The sequence below is a fragment of the Astatotilapia calliptera genome, chromosome 14 (genome assembly GCF_900246225.1).
Source record: "Astatotilapia calliptera chromosome 14, fAstCal1.2, whole genome shotgun sequence".
Classification (NCBI taxonomy): domain Eukaryota; kingdom Metazoa; phylum Chordata; class Actinopteri; order Cichliformes; family Cichlidae; genus Astatotilapia; species Astatotilapia calliptera.
In genome coordinates this window covers 21,789,640-21,811,230 of record NC_039315.1, presented here as the reverse complement: position 1 = coordinate 21,811,230, position 21,591 = coordinate 21,789,640, and the positions used below count along the sequence as shown (strand labels likewise).

The following is a 21,591-nucleotide window of genomic DNA, read 5'->3' as shown; positions in this document are numbered from 1 at the left end:
TTCGAATGTTGGAACACTGAGCTACTAGTTGTTTCGCCGTCATTGTGGATGTTGGGTATCGAAGAATCCATAGGTCCCTCATCCTATTCATGTAGCCCCTTCCGCCGGGGTTACTTGCGTAATAGCATTCCAACAACGCCCTGTTTTCGTCCCTTGCCCACCGATGCCTTCTTGTTCCAGTAGCCCACTTTTCGTCAGGGTGCCCTGGTTCCTCAACACCTGACGCGGACCTTGTTGATCCGGGCGACGTCCGAGCCGGCATGCCTTCATATTTATCTGTCTCGCTCATGTCTGCGGTAGGCTTGCTTAGCATAGGGGGTCTAGCCTTAGGACCCTTACTGGATACAGACGCCCCAGGCAGGAATCGAACTTGCGATCCTCTGTTCCAAAGGCGTGTAGTTTAACCACTACGCTATCCAGCTGTATATGTATATATATATATATATATATGTGTATATATATATATGTGTATATATATGTATATATATATATATATATGTATGTATATATATATACATATATATATATGAATGATCTATTGGGGCTGGGGTCTATCACACCAGGCAAGACCCCAGGTGCAGGCTGTGTAAAGATGCTCCAGAGATAATCCAGCACATAACAGCAGGGTGCAAGATGCTAGCAGGCAAGGCATACATGGAACGCCATAACCAAGTGGCCGGCATAGTGTACAGGAACATCTGTGCCGAATATAACCTGGAAGTGCCGATGTCAAAATGGGAGCTGCCCCCAAGGGTGATGGAGAATGGCCGAGCTAAGATCCTGTGGGACTTCCAGATACAGACGGACAAAATGGTGGTTTCTAACCAACCAGACATAGTGGTGGTAGACAAACAGAAGAAGACGGCCGTAGTGATCGATGTAGCGGTTCCGAATGACAGCAACATCAGGAAGAAGGAACACGAGAAGCTTGAGAAATACCAAGGGCTCAGAGAAGAGCTCGAGAGGATGTGGAGGGTGAAGGTGACGGTGGTCCCCGTGGTAATCGGAGCACTAGGTGCTGTGACTCCCAAGCTAGGCGAGTGGCTCCAGCAGATCCCGGGAAAAACATCGGAGATCTCTGTCCAGAAGAGCGCAGTCCTGGGAACAGCTAAGATACTGCGCAGGACCCTCAAGCTCCCAGGCCTCTGGTAGAGGACTTGAAGCTTGAAGGATAAACCGCCCACAGGGGCGAGTGGGGAATTTTATATATATATATATATATACTGTATATTTATTAGTGGTGCAATGGATCAAAAATCTCACGTTCGGATCGGATCACGGGTTTAACTCACAGATCGGATCAATTTTCGGATCAGCAAAAAAAAAAGAAAAAAAGACAACATTTTAACATTTACTTATTAACTTATTTAAGTCTTTTTAGCCTATTAAAAACATTCAACTCAAGACTCATTCCACGCAATTATATAAAAACAAATTAAGGCGCAATATAGGGCAGTACAGGGCTTTGTATCTACCACTCCGCTGTAAATATAACGAGGGGTCACAGTCCCGTGGCTTTCCGCTGACCTGGAGGTCCATTTGTAGTTGGGCAACAGAAGATGCCTGGGACAGTTCAGCCATAACTTTAAACTTTTCCTGCTCATACATGCCTGGGTACAATCTTGTCACTGAAGTGGATGCGGAACGAGATATCATAGCGTGGCTCAAGCACGTTCATCACAGTTTAAACCCCTTGTTTTGCACAACGGAATACGGCCTCCCGTCTGCAGCTAAACACCCAGTAGCTTTTGTAATAGCTTTAGCCCAGTCGGACTGGGCAGCAAAGGGCTGCTTAAATGCCGCAAACTCCTCTGCTCCTCCACTTGGGCCGCTAGCGCTGGCCATAACTATCGCTTGACAGACTGACCACGCACACCATAGACATACTTTTTTTCCTTCTTTTTCGAATCTTCGGATCACGTGCGTGCCGAACCGTGGAGTAGGATCAGTTTTGGATTATGGATCAACTGTGATCCGTTGCACCACTAATATATATATTTAACTATCTGTCTATCTGTCTGTCTGTCAGACACAGACAGACAGACAGACTTGTGACGTCACCTGTACAGTTGCATATCGCAAGTGCATCCTTGTGTTTTTGTTCAAAACTGTAGGCTTTAATCATTTTTTGGCAAGAAAGTAAAGAGTACAAAGCTTCTTTAAATACATAGTGATGACAAACCTCACACACCTTTGGTGGTTTTGTGATTGGAAGCATGCAGCTTGCCTCTTGTGCTCTCACAAATGAGGTGGGAACTGAAATGAATCAATTACCATACATTAGCAGTGGGTGTGCTGGAAACTAGTGTCAGTCATCGCATATCACACCAACTTCTCTCATGCTTTGTAGAACAGTGTGGTCCATGCAATGAATCGCTGGCACTTTGTACCTGAACAAAGTGAGTTCACTCTGTTAAAGGATCCTAATATCCTTGTTGAAGATGTGCAGGTTTGCTTCTTAGCATGCTGCAGCTCCTTAGTAATCAGGAATCCACAAATATTTAGCAGACTGTGAGTAATTTGTATTTGAAACATTCAGATTAACACATTAATTATATGTAGGTGCTGTACAGTCATTTAAAAAAGACCTATTTCTAGCATGTCCTTGTCCTTGACAACAACGTTACAGTTTGCAGTGTGAAAAAGAACCAAGATTCCACCCGACTGTGCCTCCGCCTACAGCCTACTTTGATACAAACAAGTCACCAAGATACCAAACAGGCAGTGTTACAAAAGTATCACTGCACCACAGCAAAATTGAACGTGACACATCTCACATGTAAGGCACCTTAAAGCAGTCTAATGCAGGCTCTGTATGTGAACTCAGTCCTTTATTTATAGTCCCTACTGTCAGATTAAAAAATGCTACTTAATAAATAATTAGCTAAGTGATATTGCATATTGTTTAAAGAAACAACAGTTTGCACATGAGCACAACAGTGAACTGCACGTGTGAACAGCCGTAAAATGTTTCAGTGAAAAACTAAAAATAGGAATCTGGCATTTGGATGAAAATGTGTTATTTGTGGAGACAACTTCCATTTTCCAAAATGTGTGGGAGTCATCTAGCCATCTGAGAAACTATTATTTTATTTATGCAAGACAGAGAACAGAGCAAATATCATTTGCAGCAATTGTACTGGAGAGCTCACAAAACATATTGCTTTCTGAAGGGCCCAATTAGAAGTTTGTTGATAAATCACTGCAGATCTTTGTTTTCTGTTTTTCCTCTGCAGTCATTAGTGTGAGTGTGAAGCCAAAAGTTGGGCTGGTAGAGCAATGAAAGGCTGGAAAAGTTGTGTTATCCTATTATTAACACGCGAGCAATGTGATTGAGTATTGGGTATGTAAAAGGACATTCATGAGGAAAGAATGAGTTTAGCAGTTTCAGGATAAAGTGTGATGCAAAACAGCAAAGAAATTTAAGGGTTTTCATGAATTACAGTATTCAAAATTCATATTTGAAATTCAGAACAGAACTCAGCACTGCGTTAAACCAAACAAGTTCACTCGTCAAAATAGTTGAAAGCAAGCAAACTTTTCATTTTACATTTTAGTTTTCCTCATTTTGGTGCTAGCAGATGCTAGAGCACATTTGCAGTAAACCATAGGAGTATGGAAAGCCAGAGATTTTCCATTTTTGTTTTGTAATACATGGAGAATGTGGACGGGTATTTTCTGGGCCAAATTAAAAGAAAAAAAAAGTTGTCATCTGGATGGCACCATACTTTGCCCCAAATCCTGGATTTATCATTCAGCATTAATGGGTGTGCTACCTATGCCGAGGGGCATTAATGCACCCCCCATACAATCATGAATGCTGCTTTAAAAATTTTCTTGCTTATAAATATGGGGTGTATAAAAGAGAATCATCTGATTTCAGCGATTTAATCCCACAGCTGAAGCACGTCCTCTTAGAAATAGGGGATTTGTGAGTTTCATGTGGTTGGCGGTAGGTAGCATAACAAGAACAGTGGCTGCACTGAAACTAGACATGCTACCAAAAGCATAGGGGAAGTTTGACTAGCTATCATGTCTGGATACATGCTGTGCACTCGGAGGGGGAGACATTGAGTATTTGTGAGCATTGTAAGTTTTGTACGCAAAAACCTTTAAAATACATACTTAATTATAATTAACCACAAGTTTCCATGTCCATTACTTAACATTGGAGGATGATTAATGGAAGAGTGTGCATGTTGCAAAATTTTTTTGGGGAGCTGCAGGTGTGACCTGGAAAGTTACCAAAGTGGTGGCAAGTTAAAGAAGGAAAGGAGGAAAGTATAATTGCTAAACATGAAGAATAATGAGAGAAATGTGCCTGTGTATTAACAAGTAATTATGTATTGAAAGTATGGGCGTTATCTATGGAAAGAAAAGTAAGAAAATGAAGTCGGTGAGGCAAAAAAGGCATAAAAAAGAGAGAGTGAGAGGCACATAATTACAGATGGCTGCAGTGGAATGTGACAGAGCCGGAGAATAAAAAAGAACAGGATAGAAAAGCAGAGCAAAGGGGCTCAAGGGAAAGCTGAAGGTGAGGCGATAATGAGAGGAGGCAAGAAAAAAAAGACAGATGAGGGGAAAAAAAACCTGTGTCAGAGAAAAAAGGAGAAACCCATTGATGAGATGAGGATTAGATGGTGCTGATTAATGATCATTGATTGTTTACCTCAGCATGTCTCTTTCTACTTCTGTGATTTCACTCGCCTGCCTGTCAGTCTCTTCTTTCTTTCTTTCTTTCTTTCTTTCTTTCTTTCTTTCTTTCTTTCTTTCTTTCTTTCTTTCTTTCTTTCTTTCTTTCTTTCTTTCTTTCTTTCTTTCTTTCTTTCTTTCTTTCTTTCTTTCTTGCTGTCTTGCTGTCTTGCTGTCTTGCTTTGGAACCTTCTGTGTGTCATAATGTCAGTACAACACTATGTTAAACAAAGTCCAGGAGGAAAAATCTCACATAAATATCCCAAATCCTTTCATTTCATGCCGCAGGGGAGCTGTTCATCGATCCCTCATCCTCTGCATGGCACCATAGACAAACATTTACTGCAGTCAGCGGCCAAAATTCAGCTCCACTGACTTTCACTTTTTATGGAGTTATTTTAAAGACACATGATCTCAAATCGAGTTAAAATGTGATGTTTACAACAATCTGGTATGAAATTGGTAGATATTCCATGGCTGGTTATTCTGTGTGTCACTGGAAGTTTGATTCATTTATTTATTCATTTATTTTGTTAAATGAAACCCATAACACCATATTTCAATGAAAATGGACATCAAACAAACATCCATTGTTCTGGTTAATTTCATATAACCAAAATAATAACTAGAAGAGCTATAATAAAAGCATTAAAAGAGGTTAACAAGCTTTCCTCATAGAAGCACATCAACCCCCAGCCCTTTCATGCCAATAGAACACCACACATTGCACCCTTGTGCACTTATATTTGTAAGTTTAATGTAATGGATTGCAATCTAGAAATGTTTCTACCTTGATTTATAACAACAGCCACATGGCAGGAGGTGACAGCAACAACAGAGAGAATAAAAAAAAGGGGGAATGCGCTTGATGGCAGACAGACACTGCAAGGAATGCTGTTGGAGAAAATGAGTTTTGTTCTCCGGAGGCTCAGAGAGAGAAAAAAATAAGAAGGGAAGAATGAAGGAAGGAAGGAAGAAAGAAAGATCGTTGTCTTGCTTGAGGCCTTGTTGGGTGTAGTTGTGAAAGGACGAGAGAGGATTTGTCATTCACATCCACTTCTCTCTCTTTATCTTGCTCTCTCACACACACACAGACACACTCACTTTGCCATCTGTTCCTCCTTGAGGAACAGTAAACCCAAATCTCCTCCAAAAAATGCAAAATGCAGCGATATGTCTCCACAGTTTATGTATGTGCATTGTGAGGAAGTTATATTCGTCTTGCTGGTGTCTGACGAGGCATTGCTGCTGAGCTGCAGCCAAAATACTCCATTTGACCTAGATCGTCTCTGAGCCCGGCTGGCGTATGCATGCGTGTGTGTTTATGTGTCTGTGCATCCTAGTTCTGTCTATTTCTCAGCAATAAAATGACTTTTGGACATTGTCCATAATGATATAAGCTTTCCCTGCCTCCCTGTCATCTGTCTCTCTGATAATCGTTGGTTTTGTGCCAGCTTTCACGGCAGTTCTCTTTTTTTTATTTCTGTTTCTCTGACTTTAGTTTGATTTCCCATCACTCTGTTTCAATTTTTTTTTCTTTTCTTCCATTCCTGCAAGGGAACTGGGAAACTTACAAAGTAAATGTCATCTACAGTGTTTGCGTGTGGATGTGCGAAAAAGGGTTTATTTGTTACAGTGACATAGTGCTGACCCTGTGCTTTACCTCTCAAGCTAAACCTGCAAACCCCTAAGTGTTTCCTGTATTTTGAGCTGTGAAGATATAATAAAACTCGAATGGCCCACTTTCCTCTGCGGTTGCTGTGAAAAGGTACCTTGGATTTTAAGCAAACCCAGACAATCCCACAATTTGACCCTTCTTCCCACCTTAGTGAAAGCGAGAAGAAGAATTTCCTCTTGACAGGAAGAGACCTTCAGCTGAACCACGCTCAGACATAAGCAGCCATTTACTGTGAACAGTCAGCGGAGAGAAGTTAGAGGCAATACAAAAACTGAAGGAGAGAGTAAACAAAATGAAATGATGCAGACTGAGTAGATGGGGCACATTTGGGAAGCTGACATAAGCTGTAAAAGACTGTACTGCAGTTTATTTGTTGGGATAGCATCTGGTGAAGTCAAAAGCCTATAGTGGAGGAGTTTCTATGAGGATGTCAGTCATGGTTCTATTCGGCATTAAAAACACTGGAGCTTGGCGCCAGTTTAGCTCTGTGCACTAAAATGGTGGCCACATGCCGTACGGCTAAGAGCGGCCGGCCTGGGTTCGAGTCCAACCCACAGTCCTTTGCTGCATGTCTTCCCCCTCCTCTCTCTGCCCCTGCTTTCCTGGCCTCGCCTCACTGCGTCTGACAAATAAAGCTGAAAAAGGCCAAATAAATAAATAAATACGCAGGAGCTCAACTACGAGGGGAAATAAAGGACCAGTACAAGATTCATTAGAAGCTTCCTTGATAGCACATGTATATACAGTTAGATTTATACATTTTTGGGCAGTGAGACTTGCCTCTGTACACCACCACACTGGATTTTAAAATCAAACAATCAGGATGTAACTGTGCAGTGCAGAAATGGCCATTCTCTGTGTGATTTAATGGAATTAGATGACATGAAAAACTGTCCAAACTCCAAAGTGATCGTGGGAAATAACTCTGTGGTAGTATTGTGATAATATCAACTACTGACATTATTTTCATTTCTCCTAATATTTCTCCTGCAGTCTTGCATACTTGAGCTGCATTTTGGCTGTCTTGGCACAAAAAAAATGCACCAAATGTGGAGATACTGTACTCTACAAGAACTCCTCCTCTGCTTTTGTGCAGTATTGTGGTGTTCCTGCAGGGCCTTCTTGCTTGTCTGTTTTGATTTTGATGTTTGACGTTGGTCTTCTCTCATATTATTGACATCTGTTACCCAAAAATTAAATCCTGTTTGGATGTGAAAAAGTGGAGCACAGATAATTGGACTGAATTAATTCTAGTCATCATTTTATTTGTATCTCTGCAGTGATGGATGGGCGGACAGGTATGATGTGACAGATGGCTATGTTAAGGAAGCGGCCGGCGGGATTACCATCAAGCTCCAGTCGGCTGACGTGAAATGGTTTGATGAATACTACCTTAAACTTCGTCCTGAAAACAATCACAGAAACCCTTGGTTTCCAGAGTTCTGGCAGCATCGCTTTCAGTGTCGACTAAAAGGTCACACCCAGGAGAACAGCAAGTACAACCGCACCTGCAGCAGTAAGTACAGACAGAAATAGAAATACAGTCAAAAATAGACTGCCGTTATTGCACTTGAACATTTTTAATGGTAGAGTTACTATAGTTTACATTAGGTTTGTTATTGGTCAAGTCCCTTTACTCACATAAGGGATAACACCAGAAATTTACAGCTGTGCTTGAATACTGAAAGAAAAGAGAGGCTGTATTGTTGGCAGACAACATATATTGTTTTGAGTCTGCATAACAGGCCACAGTACCAATCTGCATTTCTTTTGATAGGTTTTTGTAATGGCTGCTGTTAATGCAAATAACAAACAAAGAGAATGTGTGAACACACAGTCACACACCTACACACAGACCACATGGATGCACAGAGCTTTCCGGTTCATCTGCAGCCATCTCGTATGGCTGTGAGTGAACCCACCCTTTATTTTCAGCTTCTATCCGCCCCCATGTCTTTCTCCCTCTGTTCCTTTCCCCCCATTCATAGGCAAAACAGTGTGTGAGCATAGCATCAAAGGGACCCGTGTCTCATGTATTCTAATGAAATGGGACGTGAAATACAAATGAACAGGACACAGACAGAGACAGAAAGAAAATGAGACACGGAGGTGGAAAGTAACTGATGAGGAAGAGGAATGACAGCGGTCTTTGATGTTTGGCGGGGACAGTTTTTTCATAAAACCTAAAGGGGATATTAAGAGTTTCTCTGATATGTTTGCCTTTTTTCTACCTACTGTTCCTCACTAACCCAACTGTCCATTTCCCCCAACTCTACCCCTTCACCTCTGCAGAGCGAGAGTCACTTCGGCAGCAATATGCACAGGACACTAAGATGGGATTTGTCATTAACGCCATCTACTCAATGGCATATGGCCTGCATAACATGCAACGGTCACTCTGCCCAGGTTACAAGGTAGGTGCTGCTCTGGTGGATGAATAAGGAGGGGTACACTAAGACAATACTACAGACAAAATGAGGGTAATGAAGAGATGGAGAGGGAAAATAGCAGGACTTACAGAGCCTAAGTATTGATGCCATGGTACAGTTGCCACGCAGCCCATTTTTGACTTGTTATCACATTATGTAAGTTGGTATCCAAAAGTCTGGGAACACCAGTAAAGATCCTTCTCCAAGGTCTTGCTGAGATTTCTGAAGGGTTTCAGCAGTGCCTGTGGAGCAGTTACTTTACTATTTTCAGACTATTTTTTGAGCTCATTATCTGTGACAGCTGTTTTCCCCAAACATATATTTATTTCCGCTGCAAAAGTAAAACATGTTACAGGAGCTTTCACAAACTCCTGCAGGTTAAACTGGGCTGATCGAGCAGTTTCTATGGTGATTACATATAAGAGACTCTCAGCAAACTCACCAAAACAGACCACCAGCTTAGCAAGACTAATGGAAAAGGACGAAAGGATAAGAATTAGATGTAAAATGGTTACATTTTAGGTCCTGTCCTAGTTTGCATTTGGTATTTAAAGCTCTAAAGATTTGTGCAAATACATCCCATACTCTAACAGGTAAAGAAAATTAATTAATATATTAATTATTTCCTGTTTGCATCTCCACACACAGCACTGTGTTACTGTGATGAAGTTACTTTTTCATCTCTTAGCAAACAAAGCTTGTTGTGCTGATGTTCTGATGATGTCCTGATTGTGCTCTGAACAAGTCAAATGCCATACACCCCCTCTCAGACCTCAGGTCTAGCCATAATCTAATGCACACTTAGTCTTTCTTTGCTTACAATAACAGTTTGACGCCTGACGCTATCACTTAGTTCTGATGCCACGATTCCAACTTTCAGCACACTACTTAGTAAGCAATGTTTTGCTAGAAAATTGAGGCGCAGCTAATAAAAGGTGAAAAATGCAAGTGTATTTGCTTGAGCAAGCCTCTAGCTGTCATGTTTCAAAGAAAGGAAGGAACCGAACAAGGAAAGCTGACCTTTTTGTAAGATTTTATTTTGGGGCTCTTTTTAGGCTTTAGTTTTGACAGGACACTAAGTGGACAGGAGAGAAGGGAGGGAGACACTTGAACCAAGGCTCCTGCAGTAGTATTTCAGAATTTGGCACAGCAGCTCAAATTTGCGAGCTACATCACTACCCAAGAACTTTTTTTTAAAAAGAGGTTTACATGGAAATATAATAGACTTTGGACAACACTTTGCATTTATTCAGGAAAATGTAAATTAAAATGATGCCAAACAGTGATAGTATATGTCAAACTTCATATTCACTTAGAAATTCAGAAAACAAAATGCTAAATTTTAAGTATAGAGCAGCACGATTCTGTATTTTTGGCACCAAACGCCGGTGCTGCTTCACCTCTACATACTTTGTGGGGATGACTTAAAATTCATTAATGCAAAAATGTCAACATGGGCTTAATTTTAACTAAACTTTATGAGATGATTGTGAAAATGTTGCACTGTTTGGCTTGCATAGAATAGGCACTGCATAGGAAACCATACTGCCACGCTGGCCTCACTTTTTCTAGAATGTGGCGAGCCGACTCACCTCAACAGCTGATTGGTTAAATTTTATCTTTACATTGTGTTGCTTCCAAAGTACAGTGAACATGTTTTGAGAATAATAATTAATTGAAAGGCCAGTTGTACACAATTTACTTCCATAAAATTATGGAAATTTATGTTGTTAAAGTTGATGGTCATAACTGTTTTTCTGGGTGCAACATGACCATCTATGTGTTTTAAGGGCCTGTGCGATGCCATGCGACCCATTGATGGGGCTAGACTTCTGGACTTTTTGATGAAAACCAACTTCACCGGTGTGTCAGGGGAAGGAATCTTATTTGATGAAAACGGAGACTCACCCGGCAGGTAGGTGCTTTAAACTGTGCAGAGACGTCATAGATCTCTATGGAGTGCAAACAACCTCCCACTGTTGTTCAATGTGCACCTTTTGTTTACAGGTATGAAATAATGAACTTCAAAAAGATGGGGAAGGACTACTATGACTACATAAACGTCGGCAGTTGGGACAACAGAGGCTTAAAAATAGATGATGATGAAATCTGGCCCAGCAAAGAGAGCGTGATCAAGTCAGTCTGCAGTGACCCCTGTGACAAAGGGCAGATTAAGGTAAGATGAGTAATTTTCACACAGTAGACCCGGAATTAGATTAAAATAACTGAATAATAAAATTATTAGTATGATGAGTGTTTGAGGAATTTTCATTATCATCACAAACTGATTTGTATCATGTTACGTTACCAGCCTACACCTCTTTCACCTCAGCCTGTATTCTACTTTTATACCAGACCTCTTTGCTCCTCCTACAGATCATTTATGTGACATGACTGAAAGTAAAGCTTCACATTAATACAGTGGCTTCGTTTGAACTCTGCTTATGGCGTGAGTGCGTATTCTGTCTCCTTCAGGTGATCCGTAAAGGTGAAGTGAGTTGCTGCTGGACGTGCACCCCCTGCAAAGAAAATGAATTTGTGTTTGATGAGTACACCTGCCAAGCCTGTGAGCTGGGCTCCTGGCCTAATAATGACCTCACAGGTCGGTATCATAAAAGATATAAAGAATATTCACATGATGGATTTTTTTTTTCTTAATACAGCCTGTCAGTGTGTATTACATATTAGCATTGCACAGGAAATCCTGCACAAGTTACCCTAGAGAGAGAAAGTGAGAGGCATCCATTTACCATACCCTCCTCTTCCCTCCTCCTAGTTTCTTCTTCTCCACTCCCGTTTCCTCCCAGCCACTCCCTCTCTCTCATATCGTTAATTTGTTACCAACATGGTCACTCGTGTTTTAATTATTCTGCAACGAGAGCGGCTTGCCATGCAAATACACTTCAGTTGCAATGAAAAATTTTTTCCTCTCCATTGCGTTTGAAGAGGTTGCATATTGCCTTGTTGTTCTTTCAGCTTCTCATTATACTGCACGCTAGCTCCTCACCAAGCTCAATGATTAAAACATGAATTGAGACCTGCTGAAAATTCAGAGGGAGCTTCTCTGTCTGAGACAGAAGAATCTTTAAAAACTGAAACAGGGAGTGAATCAGTGCGAAAATGATCAGCAGAAAGCTGACACTGGAGAAAGAAGATAAAGGAACGGAGGCTTAATTGGGGTTATCCGTGTGTTCGTTAGTGTTCGTGACTGTGGGCTCAGAGTGTGTGACTACATGCATGTGTCTCGTTTCATCAACAATAAGTGCTGCGTGTCCCCCTGCGGGGCTATATGGAACAGTAATAATGAGGTGTAAACAAACTGCTTGCCCTGTTCCACCAGCAGACATTTTGATCTTTCTCCTTGAGGCCAAAAGAAATCTGAGGGAAAAAAATATATAAGATATAAAGGGGAGGGGGGAAAAGGTAAAGGAGCAGAGGGAAAAGGTAAAGCAAGGTCTCAGCTGACAAGGACAGAAGCAAAGTGGGAGTGAAAACCATTGAAAGGATATGGAATAGTTTTTCAGACAGCAGTGGAACAAAAACAAGAAAAGACTGGAAGAGGAAAAAGACTTAAAAAATAAAGTCATGGTGAAAGTGGGATAGAGATGAATAGAGGCTCCATCATGAGCAGCAGCAAGGGAGAGTGAAAGAAGGAGAAAAAGGGAGGATTAGCTATGGGATTTGAGCCTCTTCGCTGATTGGTAAAGTTCCACAGTCTGAGTCTGAGATTGTTTGAAAAACTTTATTGTGACTGCTCACTTCAAATGGTCACTCTTCCTTTCGTGCACCAGTTTGGTTTACACTCAAGCGTTGCAGCATTTCCTGCAGGTTCCATGAACTAACTAATTATCAAATTGCTGACTATGCAAATGCTTTCTGACTGCTCTGAGAAAGCCCACGAGGAGAAACACTGATCTGGGATTTCCCACCCAGCATCTAGATTAATTGGAGCTAAATTTCCACCCACCTCACGTTGTCATTAGTGGGTGGTCTTGAGCTTGTATGACTGGAAAAGACAGGTACTGTAGTTATTGTTTTTGAGTTTGTTTATTATGTGGAACAGCTGTATAGGTATAGATTTAACAGCATAAACATAACATCACAAATATTCTTAAGATGACAAAGAAACAGATACGGATACATTAAATTATTTTTAATTGTATTTCAGAAAGATTTTAATTTGTTTTCATTCCATTAATATTTCACTTTGGGCTTTTCAGTCATTTCAGTCTGAAAGTCCTGCCTGACTTTGCTTCTCTGTTTGTTTACTGGCCCTTTGGCTCCCATTTATGCTTTTGTTTACGCCCTTAGACCTAACCTCATTACTGATTTAATAAACTTTGTTAACCATGTTAAATACAAAGTTTATGGATTTCTTAAGTTATTTCTTTAATGATCTTTTTCTCTGTTTGCATGCAGAGAAAATGGAAGAAAAAAAGGTTAAAAAATAAAATATACAGGGGGCAGAAAGAGAATTAGAAAGAGACTATTTGCATTTCTTCCCTCTAAAGTATGTCTAGACTGACCAATAATTCAGCAAGCATTAAGACGGCTCGTAATTAGAACTGTCCCTTTAATTAATGACACTTTATCTCCTTGCCTATGAGGAAGACAGAGATGGAGGTAGAGAATTACAGGAGTAGGTGGGAGGTATGAGGATGAGGAGAGATAAGGAAGATATTCGGGGAAATAGAAGCGGGCAGAGTGATGGATGGATTATTACAAAGAAATGGTGAGCAACAGGAGACAGACAAGAAATGGTGAATGACAGGGAAGGAGGAAGAAAGACCAGGAGGATGGATAAGAAGAGGAAAGTGAAGTACAAAGACGTATTTGTAAAGTATTATTAGAAGTAGTATTCCAAATAGCAGTGAAGGAGGTGCAAGGGAAAAAAATAAAACTGTAATTTGTGATAAATAAAGGTCCCATAGTTCAATAGTGGAGAGATTTCATACTGTAATTAAACAGTCATCATCTCATTTGGGCACCTACACCAACAACCCCCTTCCTTCCTCCCTGTTTGCTTCTCATGCTTTTTATACTAAATCAGACCCACACCTGTATACAAAAGTTGCATACTTTGCAGGCAAAGCTCGGCACAACGGATAACTCGCAAGCGTTTCTTGCCTGGAGGTCTAACATGTACAACTCTAACCACGACCTGTGCAAGCTGTTGGACCTTTAGAAAGCAACCGAAGACCAATTTTATTCAGAATGGTTAAAACTGGATATAAGAAAAAGAAAGTGTGAGAATGAGCATAAAGTAAAGGCTGAACAATAGTTTGCTATTGTTACCTAAATCTTATTATCCATATATATTCCTGTGTGTCACATGTCAAATAAACTGATGATCAGTGAATGATCTTTTCTGAAAAAATACATTAACAAACTGATGTCCCCCACGTCCCCAGGCTGTGACCCAATACCAGTGGAATACCTTCGATGGGGAGACCCTGAACCCATTGCTGCTGTGGTATTTGCCTGCCTCGGTCTAATGGCTACATTTTTTGTCACTGCAGTCTTTATTAGGTAACATATCCCTTTTATTTCATTGGATTTTTGAAATTGTTTTCCTTCCTGTTTATTTAAATTCTTGCTTGTGTGTCTTTATGAATGTGGATATTCAGATTCCGGGACACTCCAGTCGTGAAATCTTCCAGTAGGGAACTGTGTTACATAATACTGGCAGGTATCTGTTTGGGATACCTGTGTACCTTTACCCTCATAGCCAAACCCCACGTCATCCATTGCTACCTCCAGCGACTGGGAATAGGCCTGTCACCTGCCATGAGCTACTCTGCACTTGTCACCAAGGTAAGGCCTGAGTGAAATGGTGGGTCCACAAGTTGTGAAAAGTGTGCAGTTAATGTGTTTTTCATTGATATGCCTGCATAATAACAGTGAGTGCTCTGTAGGAACGGAGAACGCAGATTGCAGCATATTCAGTATGTACTATATGTCCTGATGATGTTTGGAATCTGACCCCAGACAAACCGCATTGCTCGGATCCTGGCAGGAAGCAAGAAGAAGATCTGCACAAAGAAACCTCGCTTCATGTCTGCCTGTGCTCAGCTTATCATTGCCTTCCTCCTCATACTGCTACAGCTGGGCATCATTGTGGCTCTCTTCCTCATGGAGCCCCCGGAGGTAGGCTCTGTGTGTTTTAATAGAAAAAATATCATCAGAAGTAGGAGACAAATCAGAAGATTAATAAAATAAAACAAAATAAACAATAACCAGAGGATGTTAAGTTTGAAATATAACAGATTGCAGATTTGCCCTATTAGAAATTAGGAGAGTGTCTTATTGGATTTTTGTATTTTGAGTTCTGTTAAATGTGTTAAACTACTTCACCGGTTTCACATGTTTTTCACATTTGATTGTCAACAGAAATTTCACTGATTATAAATAATTGATTTGATTGGCAGATAAAAGGCAGTAAGAATTCAAACAAGACCAAAGCTTAAAATGTTAGTGTATACCCCTAAATGGATGTAGCCTAGCTGGATATTGAGACATCTACTTGTAAGTCTGTAGTTGTTCAATTTAAAATTTTCTGACAGCACATATAATTTGTAAAGTTGATTACCATCAAATTTGGTTCTTATCTGCTGAAATGCCTGAATTCATTTTCAATAAACCAATAAATATTGTACATCAGAAGTGGGCAGCATAATCATGAAATGTCAGTGAAATTACTTCCATAACTGTAATTTTACATGCCGCCATTGACTTACTACGGTCAATTCTTATTTGTATTAAAGACGTGACAGCAACAGTGTTGTCACACTTTGGATAACACGCATGTCACATTTCCTCTGGTGTCTGCAGGTCATCCACGACTATCCCAGCATCCGCCAGGTCAACCTCATTTGCAACACCACGAACCTCGGCGTGGTTACCCCGCTGGGATACAACGGCCTGCTTATCCTTAGCTGCACCTTTTATGCCTTCAAGGTACGAGATAGTGTTTGTCACTTTTTCCCATTACCACTTCGATATCAAAAATACCTGTGACAATTTTGCATTATTTCTATAACACAGTATCGAACACGACTGAAACATGTTGTTACAACTGGCAAAGCTGCCAGTTAGAGAACTCTAAACGCTGTTGACATGCAATAAAAGTTCAGTGTGTTGTTATCCGTAGAGATACTCTGTATGAGTGTCTCTACATATGAGGAGGTTTACACAGACATAATGTGAAAAAAAATGATTAAGCCACTGTGGTTTTGCCTCTCTAAAAATTTTTGCCGGCAGTAAATGAAATTATGTTACCCCAATCAAATTATAAAGTCAATGTTGTGATTATCCATGACCAGCGGCCATCCATTTTCTGCGGAGTATGAGAGCAGAATTGTAAAAAGAGACAGAAGATAAATGCACTGCACTTCAAACAAATAAATTAACCGAGTTTTAAACACAGCAGCTGAGTAAACCACTTTAACTTTGCAGGCCAAATGCCTCACCTAATTCACTCGCACAGATCGGTGTGGCCAGCAATAAAATGACAACTGTAAGGGGTTAAGAGTGTGTATCGCTGTATATACTGTAAAGAATGTCTACATTTGCTTTATTTTTCTTGATCACAGCGAAATGCACAACAGCAATTGTGAAGGGAAATGAAGGAATGTTTACTTATGCTTCTCTTTCTTTTTCCCTCCAAGACCCGCAACGTCCCAGCTAATTTCAATGAGGCTAAGTACATTGCCTTTACAATGTACACCACCTGTATTATCTGGCTGGCATTTGTACCCATCTACTTTGGCTCTAACTACAAAATTATCACCATGTGCTTCAGTGTCAGCCTGAGTGCCACTGTGGCTCTGTGCTGCATGTTTGTACCCAAGGTAAGGTTGCTTTGCTTAAATTGCTTTTTATTTCATTCTGATTGCTTGTCTGTTGTTTTTATGAATATTACCTGAATCCGACTATAGTTGTTATCTAAATCTGTGCATAAACTACATTAAGCTTCAAATGACCATTGCAACAGAGCTCACTGTAGTTCCCCACCAGTTGTGAGAATTTGAGTCAAATATTTGAATAGATAAATGCTAAGATTCAAGAGAACATCTCTTTTGATATTTTAATCACAGATGTTTCAGCACTTGTAATATCAGGATCTAGATTTTCTCGTACAGTGTCACTACAGTAAAAAAAAAAAAAAAAAAGCCTAAACAAGAAATTCAGTCAATCAAAAATACTTAGCAGAAGCTTCTTTTGAGAATTTTCTTTTTATAATATGTTTAGAATATTAAGGTGAGTCATGAGAGGCTTGATTATTATTCTAAAAAAAAAGATTAAAAGACCAATTTGTGTAGCCAACGCAATCAAAGTCTCTCCAGAAATTTGCATAGTGCCGTTAATCTTTGCAGTAAATGACAACAAGTAGTCACTGTTCATATCTAACCGTTTCCATCAGGTGTACATCATTCTGGCTAAACCAGAGCGTAATGTGCGTAGTGCCTTCACCACTAGCACGGTGGTGCGCATGCATGTGGGCGATGGCAAATCATCCTCAGCTGCCAGCCGCTCCTCCAGTCTGGTTAACCTGTGGAAACGGAGAGGCTCCACTGGAGAGACACTCAGGTATTTCTGCGTGTGTGGATTGTGTGTACCCAAGAGGCTTGTTGACCAGGTTAATGCCGGGTTGCTCTTCCGTTATATTCCAAGGCACTATTTCTCCAATAGCGCACTCTGAGACTATTTATGGTGTGTGCATGTACGTGTGTGTCGGTGTGTTTAAGCTCTCTAAGAGATTGATTCTCTGAACTCCATCGAGTCTGCCTGACTGTTCTTCTGACCCTGACATGAACTGCAGACAATTGCCTAATGGAGATGCAGCAAAGGAAGAGATTGGAATGAACTGAAGAAGGGTTAAGGAAAATACTAAAAAGAGAATTATAAATGGAGAAGAAGATGCATAGAGAGAGAAAGAGAGATGAAGAGGGGAAGTGATAAGAAAAGAAGAAAAGAAAAGGGTAAAGGAGTAGTTTGATCAAAGAGACATAATAGCTTTCACACCCTGCTTAAGGCCATCCACAAGTCATCTACAGTGACAAGGAACCGATCAAAAGACACAAAGGGAGTGACGCAAAGCCACTTGCCCGAAATGAAAAGGGGAGAAAAAATAGACAAGGAATATTTTTGTTTGTCAGCAGGTTCCTCCAGCACACCCCGCTTGGCAAGCAAGATTTCAATCACACTCTTATATGAAATGTCACAAGTGTTTCCTTCTTCATTCGCTTTACTTTGCTCTTCCCCTTTTCTCTTATGGTCCTGTCATCCTCTGTGGGCGGTGATAATTGGCAGAGGGCTGTCTGTCTCTTCAGTGCAGGGCTGGAAACTGTTGCCTTTGAGGTGCTGTCATTGTGTAAACTGAACAGACACATACAGACATGAGTCCAGCAAACCCGAGGAAACAGAAAAGACATGTTTGACTGATGTCTGAACTGTGGAAAAATACTGGATTTACCTTCAGGACATTCTCAGAAATTAAGGGAGTAAACAGACCTTAACAGGGTTCATCGACTTGTCCCCATACATGAATCAGTTTTGTTTTCTGGTGGAAACTTTTATAAATGTTCTACCTGGAATCTTTTCAGTGGGTTCTGATAAATAGTGATAAACCTGAAATCTTCAGTGAAAGGTTTAAAGTTTGGAAACCAAACATTAAAAGTAAGAAACAAATGTGATTTGAATTTTGCTCGTCTCATTTTAAAAATTGGCTCCCTTACATCACAGGGAGCCAAATCTGGCAGTGGCAAGCAGCAAGTGTGTTGTGTGGTCAAACTATTCCTGCCTTGTTCATTGCACTGAGAGCAGGTGCATGATGGCTTGTGGTGTTATGTGCCAAATGTTCTTCCTCAGATGCCCACAGATATCACAGTAGTAATATGTGTGGTGAAAGTGACTGTAGTCAAATTCAAGGTGATTATCCAACAAAAAGAAGATGAGTACATTCTAGGATGTGGTCTTTATCTTGTGCCCTTTCTTTGGAGGCTTGGACACAATGGACTATTCCAATATAAACTGCTGTTACCTCTGTGGGTAGTAGTGTGAGACCCAGCTCTCATCAACAAGCTGATTCCTTCATAAAAACAAAAAAGTCAGTTTCAGATAAAAGTTGATGTTTGCTCTCAATCTGTAATTTAGATTTAAATAAAATCTAAATTACCTTAATTCTGTGAAATTTCTTATCTTTCGTAACTTCTGTCCAGCCTTTACAGTTTTTTACAGACACTAGGACACATTTCTCAATACTTAGGTCACGTTTGCAAAACTCCTCACACAGTGAGCACAACAGAAGTCTATGTGGGCTAAACTGAGGACCAGTTATCATTGTTTTGGCACAAAATGCATCCAATGACTACATCTCTCAAATTTCATGAATTATTTTCTCACTCAGACACAACAACTGCCAAAAATCTTTGTACGGACAGGACATTTTGCATGTGCTTACATACTGTTTTCAAAACTGTTAAACTTATGGCCAAAACAATAACACAATGCAAAACTTGAAAAGACAGCAATATTTTATTGAAACATATTTTAAATCTAAAAATGCAGTTTACAGTTTTTTCTGATTGCTTAAGCACATTTTTTGTAACTATTGGCTAATTTTGCAAAACTCTTCACACAAATAAGAAAACCTGTCACCCAATCATCAAAACATTGTAGTTCTCTTGCAAAAGCAAACACAGCTGGATTAACTCTTCACACCTTCGTAAAAATGGTGTTTCCGTATCAAACAGTACACACAAGCCATCATCTACTAAGCACACAATGCGCCAACTGCACACTGATGGTATGAATACAAAACACATCTGGCTTTTGCTTTCTCTGTGCACAAGGTAGGCTATGTCAGTTTGAGCTCATACTTCTGTCATAGATCCATAAGCATAGAGGGATCCAAACTTCAAGTACTGGTGTACTTGAAACACATCAAAACAAACACAAGTGTTTATTTCCAAGTATAGGATAATTTGCAATCGCCATAATGACTATATGGGTTACTTGGTCTGCAGTGAACATGCTTCCTCTGCCCCCAGCATCTGGTCATCTAGCAATTCTGTAAAGTAACAATTTCAGTATTTTTACATCAATGGTATTGGTGTGTTTCTCATTGGCATATGGCAGTGCTACAAATCTTTGTGCAAAGTGACTGTACTAACCGATTCTCATTTCAAGTCCTTATGATACTTGCTACAGTGTAGCGGCTCGAGTTAGGCTGGACCCGTTGGCCAGCTACCCTCAGGGTCATTCCACGGTTGATTACATGGTCCACTATTGTAGCTCTGATGTCATCAGCAATTCTATTTCTTACTCTTCCTACCCTTCCTCTCCCCCCTCCTCATCTTCCTCTCCCCCTTCCTCGTCTTCCTCTTGCTCCTCCTTGTCCTTGTCGTCCTCTTCATCCTACTTCTTCACCTCCACGTCCTCTTCCTCGGCCTCCTCTACTTCTCACTCTTTCTGCTCCCTCCATTGTACTCCGCACACACAGCTTACCTGTATTATAGTGCTTAGGCTGATTGCAAAGTGAACTAATTATCTAAAAAAGTTTTCACATGTGAAAGTGTGCCAGACAGTTGGCAAATTAGTGTTAATGATAGCCATACATGTGTATACTTTTGCTAGGAGTGTGTTGGAAATTTGGTAATTGAGTGTTGTGCAGTGAATTGTGCCTACAGTTTTGCAAAGTGTGTGTTACAAAATTGCAAACTGAGTGCAAAGCAGTTTTTGTGCTTTTAGTTTTGCAAACTCAGTGAGTGGTTTTGCTATAAGTCTGAATAGTTTTAGAGATTGTGCTACAGGAATCACAGTTAGGGTTTAAGCATTCAGAAAAAACTGTAACGAATTCTGCATGATGTCTGATTCATTCCAGTAACATATATTGAAATTATAAACAGAGATGTGTCCTTGTTTTACACAAGAAAACACTGTGTAATGCTACATGTTGTTAGTGTTTTTTAGGTCATTGTTTTGTGGGTGACAAAGTGTGTTTGTCGGCTGTCAACCTTTGCTAGTGTTCTGGAAGAATGAGTTTATTTGAGACCTGAATGAAGTGTTTTGGTAGTTGTAGTGCATTTTGAATGTGAAATGAACTGCTTTGCCAAGCTGACGGTCAGTTAGGAGGATTGTGTGAAGTGTTTTGCAAAAGTGACCTAAGTATTGGGAAATGTGTCCTAGCATCTGTAAAAAACTGTAACAGATCAGAATTCATATGTAACAACTTGATCTGCGCCATAATCACACAAATGACATGCAAAAGTAATTAAAAAAACATTGTAGGGTTTTTGAATTTAGATTTCCTAATATTTCAGTGAGTGCAAAGTAAAGGGTTAATGATAGATGATCACACTTTTAGACAAATGTGTGAGTAAGTGTGTGAACAAACCTGTAAGGGTGTAGGTATTGATCATAATTGATTTGCAAATTCCAGTGGAGCTGCAAACCTTACTTGCTTCAGTGCAACATCACCACTGATGATGCTCCACTAGTTTCAAAGCAAATATTTGTCCTTTTGGTGGCATGGATGGCTCATACTTCTATATTGTTTTAGTAACTTCTGTTTATGATTCTTAAAGTGGTTTCTCTCTTCTTGTAATGGCTCTGGTAGAACCGTAGCCCCTCAAGAAGCCTTCCAAAACCCCTATTTCTAATAGGATCAAATTTAAGATAAGATAATCAACTCTTTCTTGGCTTTGTCAGGTTTGCTCAATCAACATGCATGGCGTATGGTTTGTGTGCGTGTGTGTGTGTGTGTGTGTGTGTGTGTGTGTGTGTGTGTGT

At 40.3% G+C, this 21,591-nt stretch overlaps 1 protein-coding gene across 2 annotated transcripts in view; it reads left to right on the top strand.

Annotated features, from left to right (window-relative positions):
* The window catches only part of grm5b (glutamate receptor, metabotropic 5b), a 92,702-nt gene that overhangs the window by 61,610 nt on the left and 9,501 nt on the right, over positions 1 to 21,591 (top strand). For both annotated transcript variants that reach the window (XM_026191512.1, XM_026191513.1), the window contains exons 7-17: positions 7,651 to 7,886; positions 8,663 to 8,784; positions 10,590 to 10,714; positions 10,807 to 10,975; positions 11,275 to 11,401; positions 14,211 to 14,328; positions 14,427 to 14,613; positions 14,788 to 14,946; positions 15,631 to 15,756; positions 16,467 to 16,649; positions 17,222 to 17,388. In XM_026191512.1, coding sequence (XP_026047297.1) covers positions 7,651 to 7,886; positions 8,663 to 8,784; positions 10,590 to 10,714; positions 10,807 to 10,975; positions 11,275 to 11,401; positions 14,211 to 14,328; positions 14,427 to 14,613; positions 14,788 to 14,946; positions 15,631 to 15,756; positions 16,467 to 16,649; positions 17,222 to 17,388 — 1,719 coding nt within the window. The remainder of the gene's footprint in view (positions 1 to 7,650; positions 7,887 to 8,662; positions 8,785 to 10,589; positions 10,715 to 10,806; positions 10,976 to 11,274; positions 11,402 to 14,210; positions 14,329 to 14,426; positions 14,614 to 14,787; positions 14,947 to 15,630; positions 15,757 to 16,466; positions 16,650 to 17,221; positions 17,389 to 21,591) is intronic.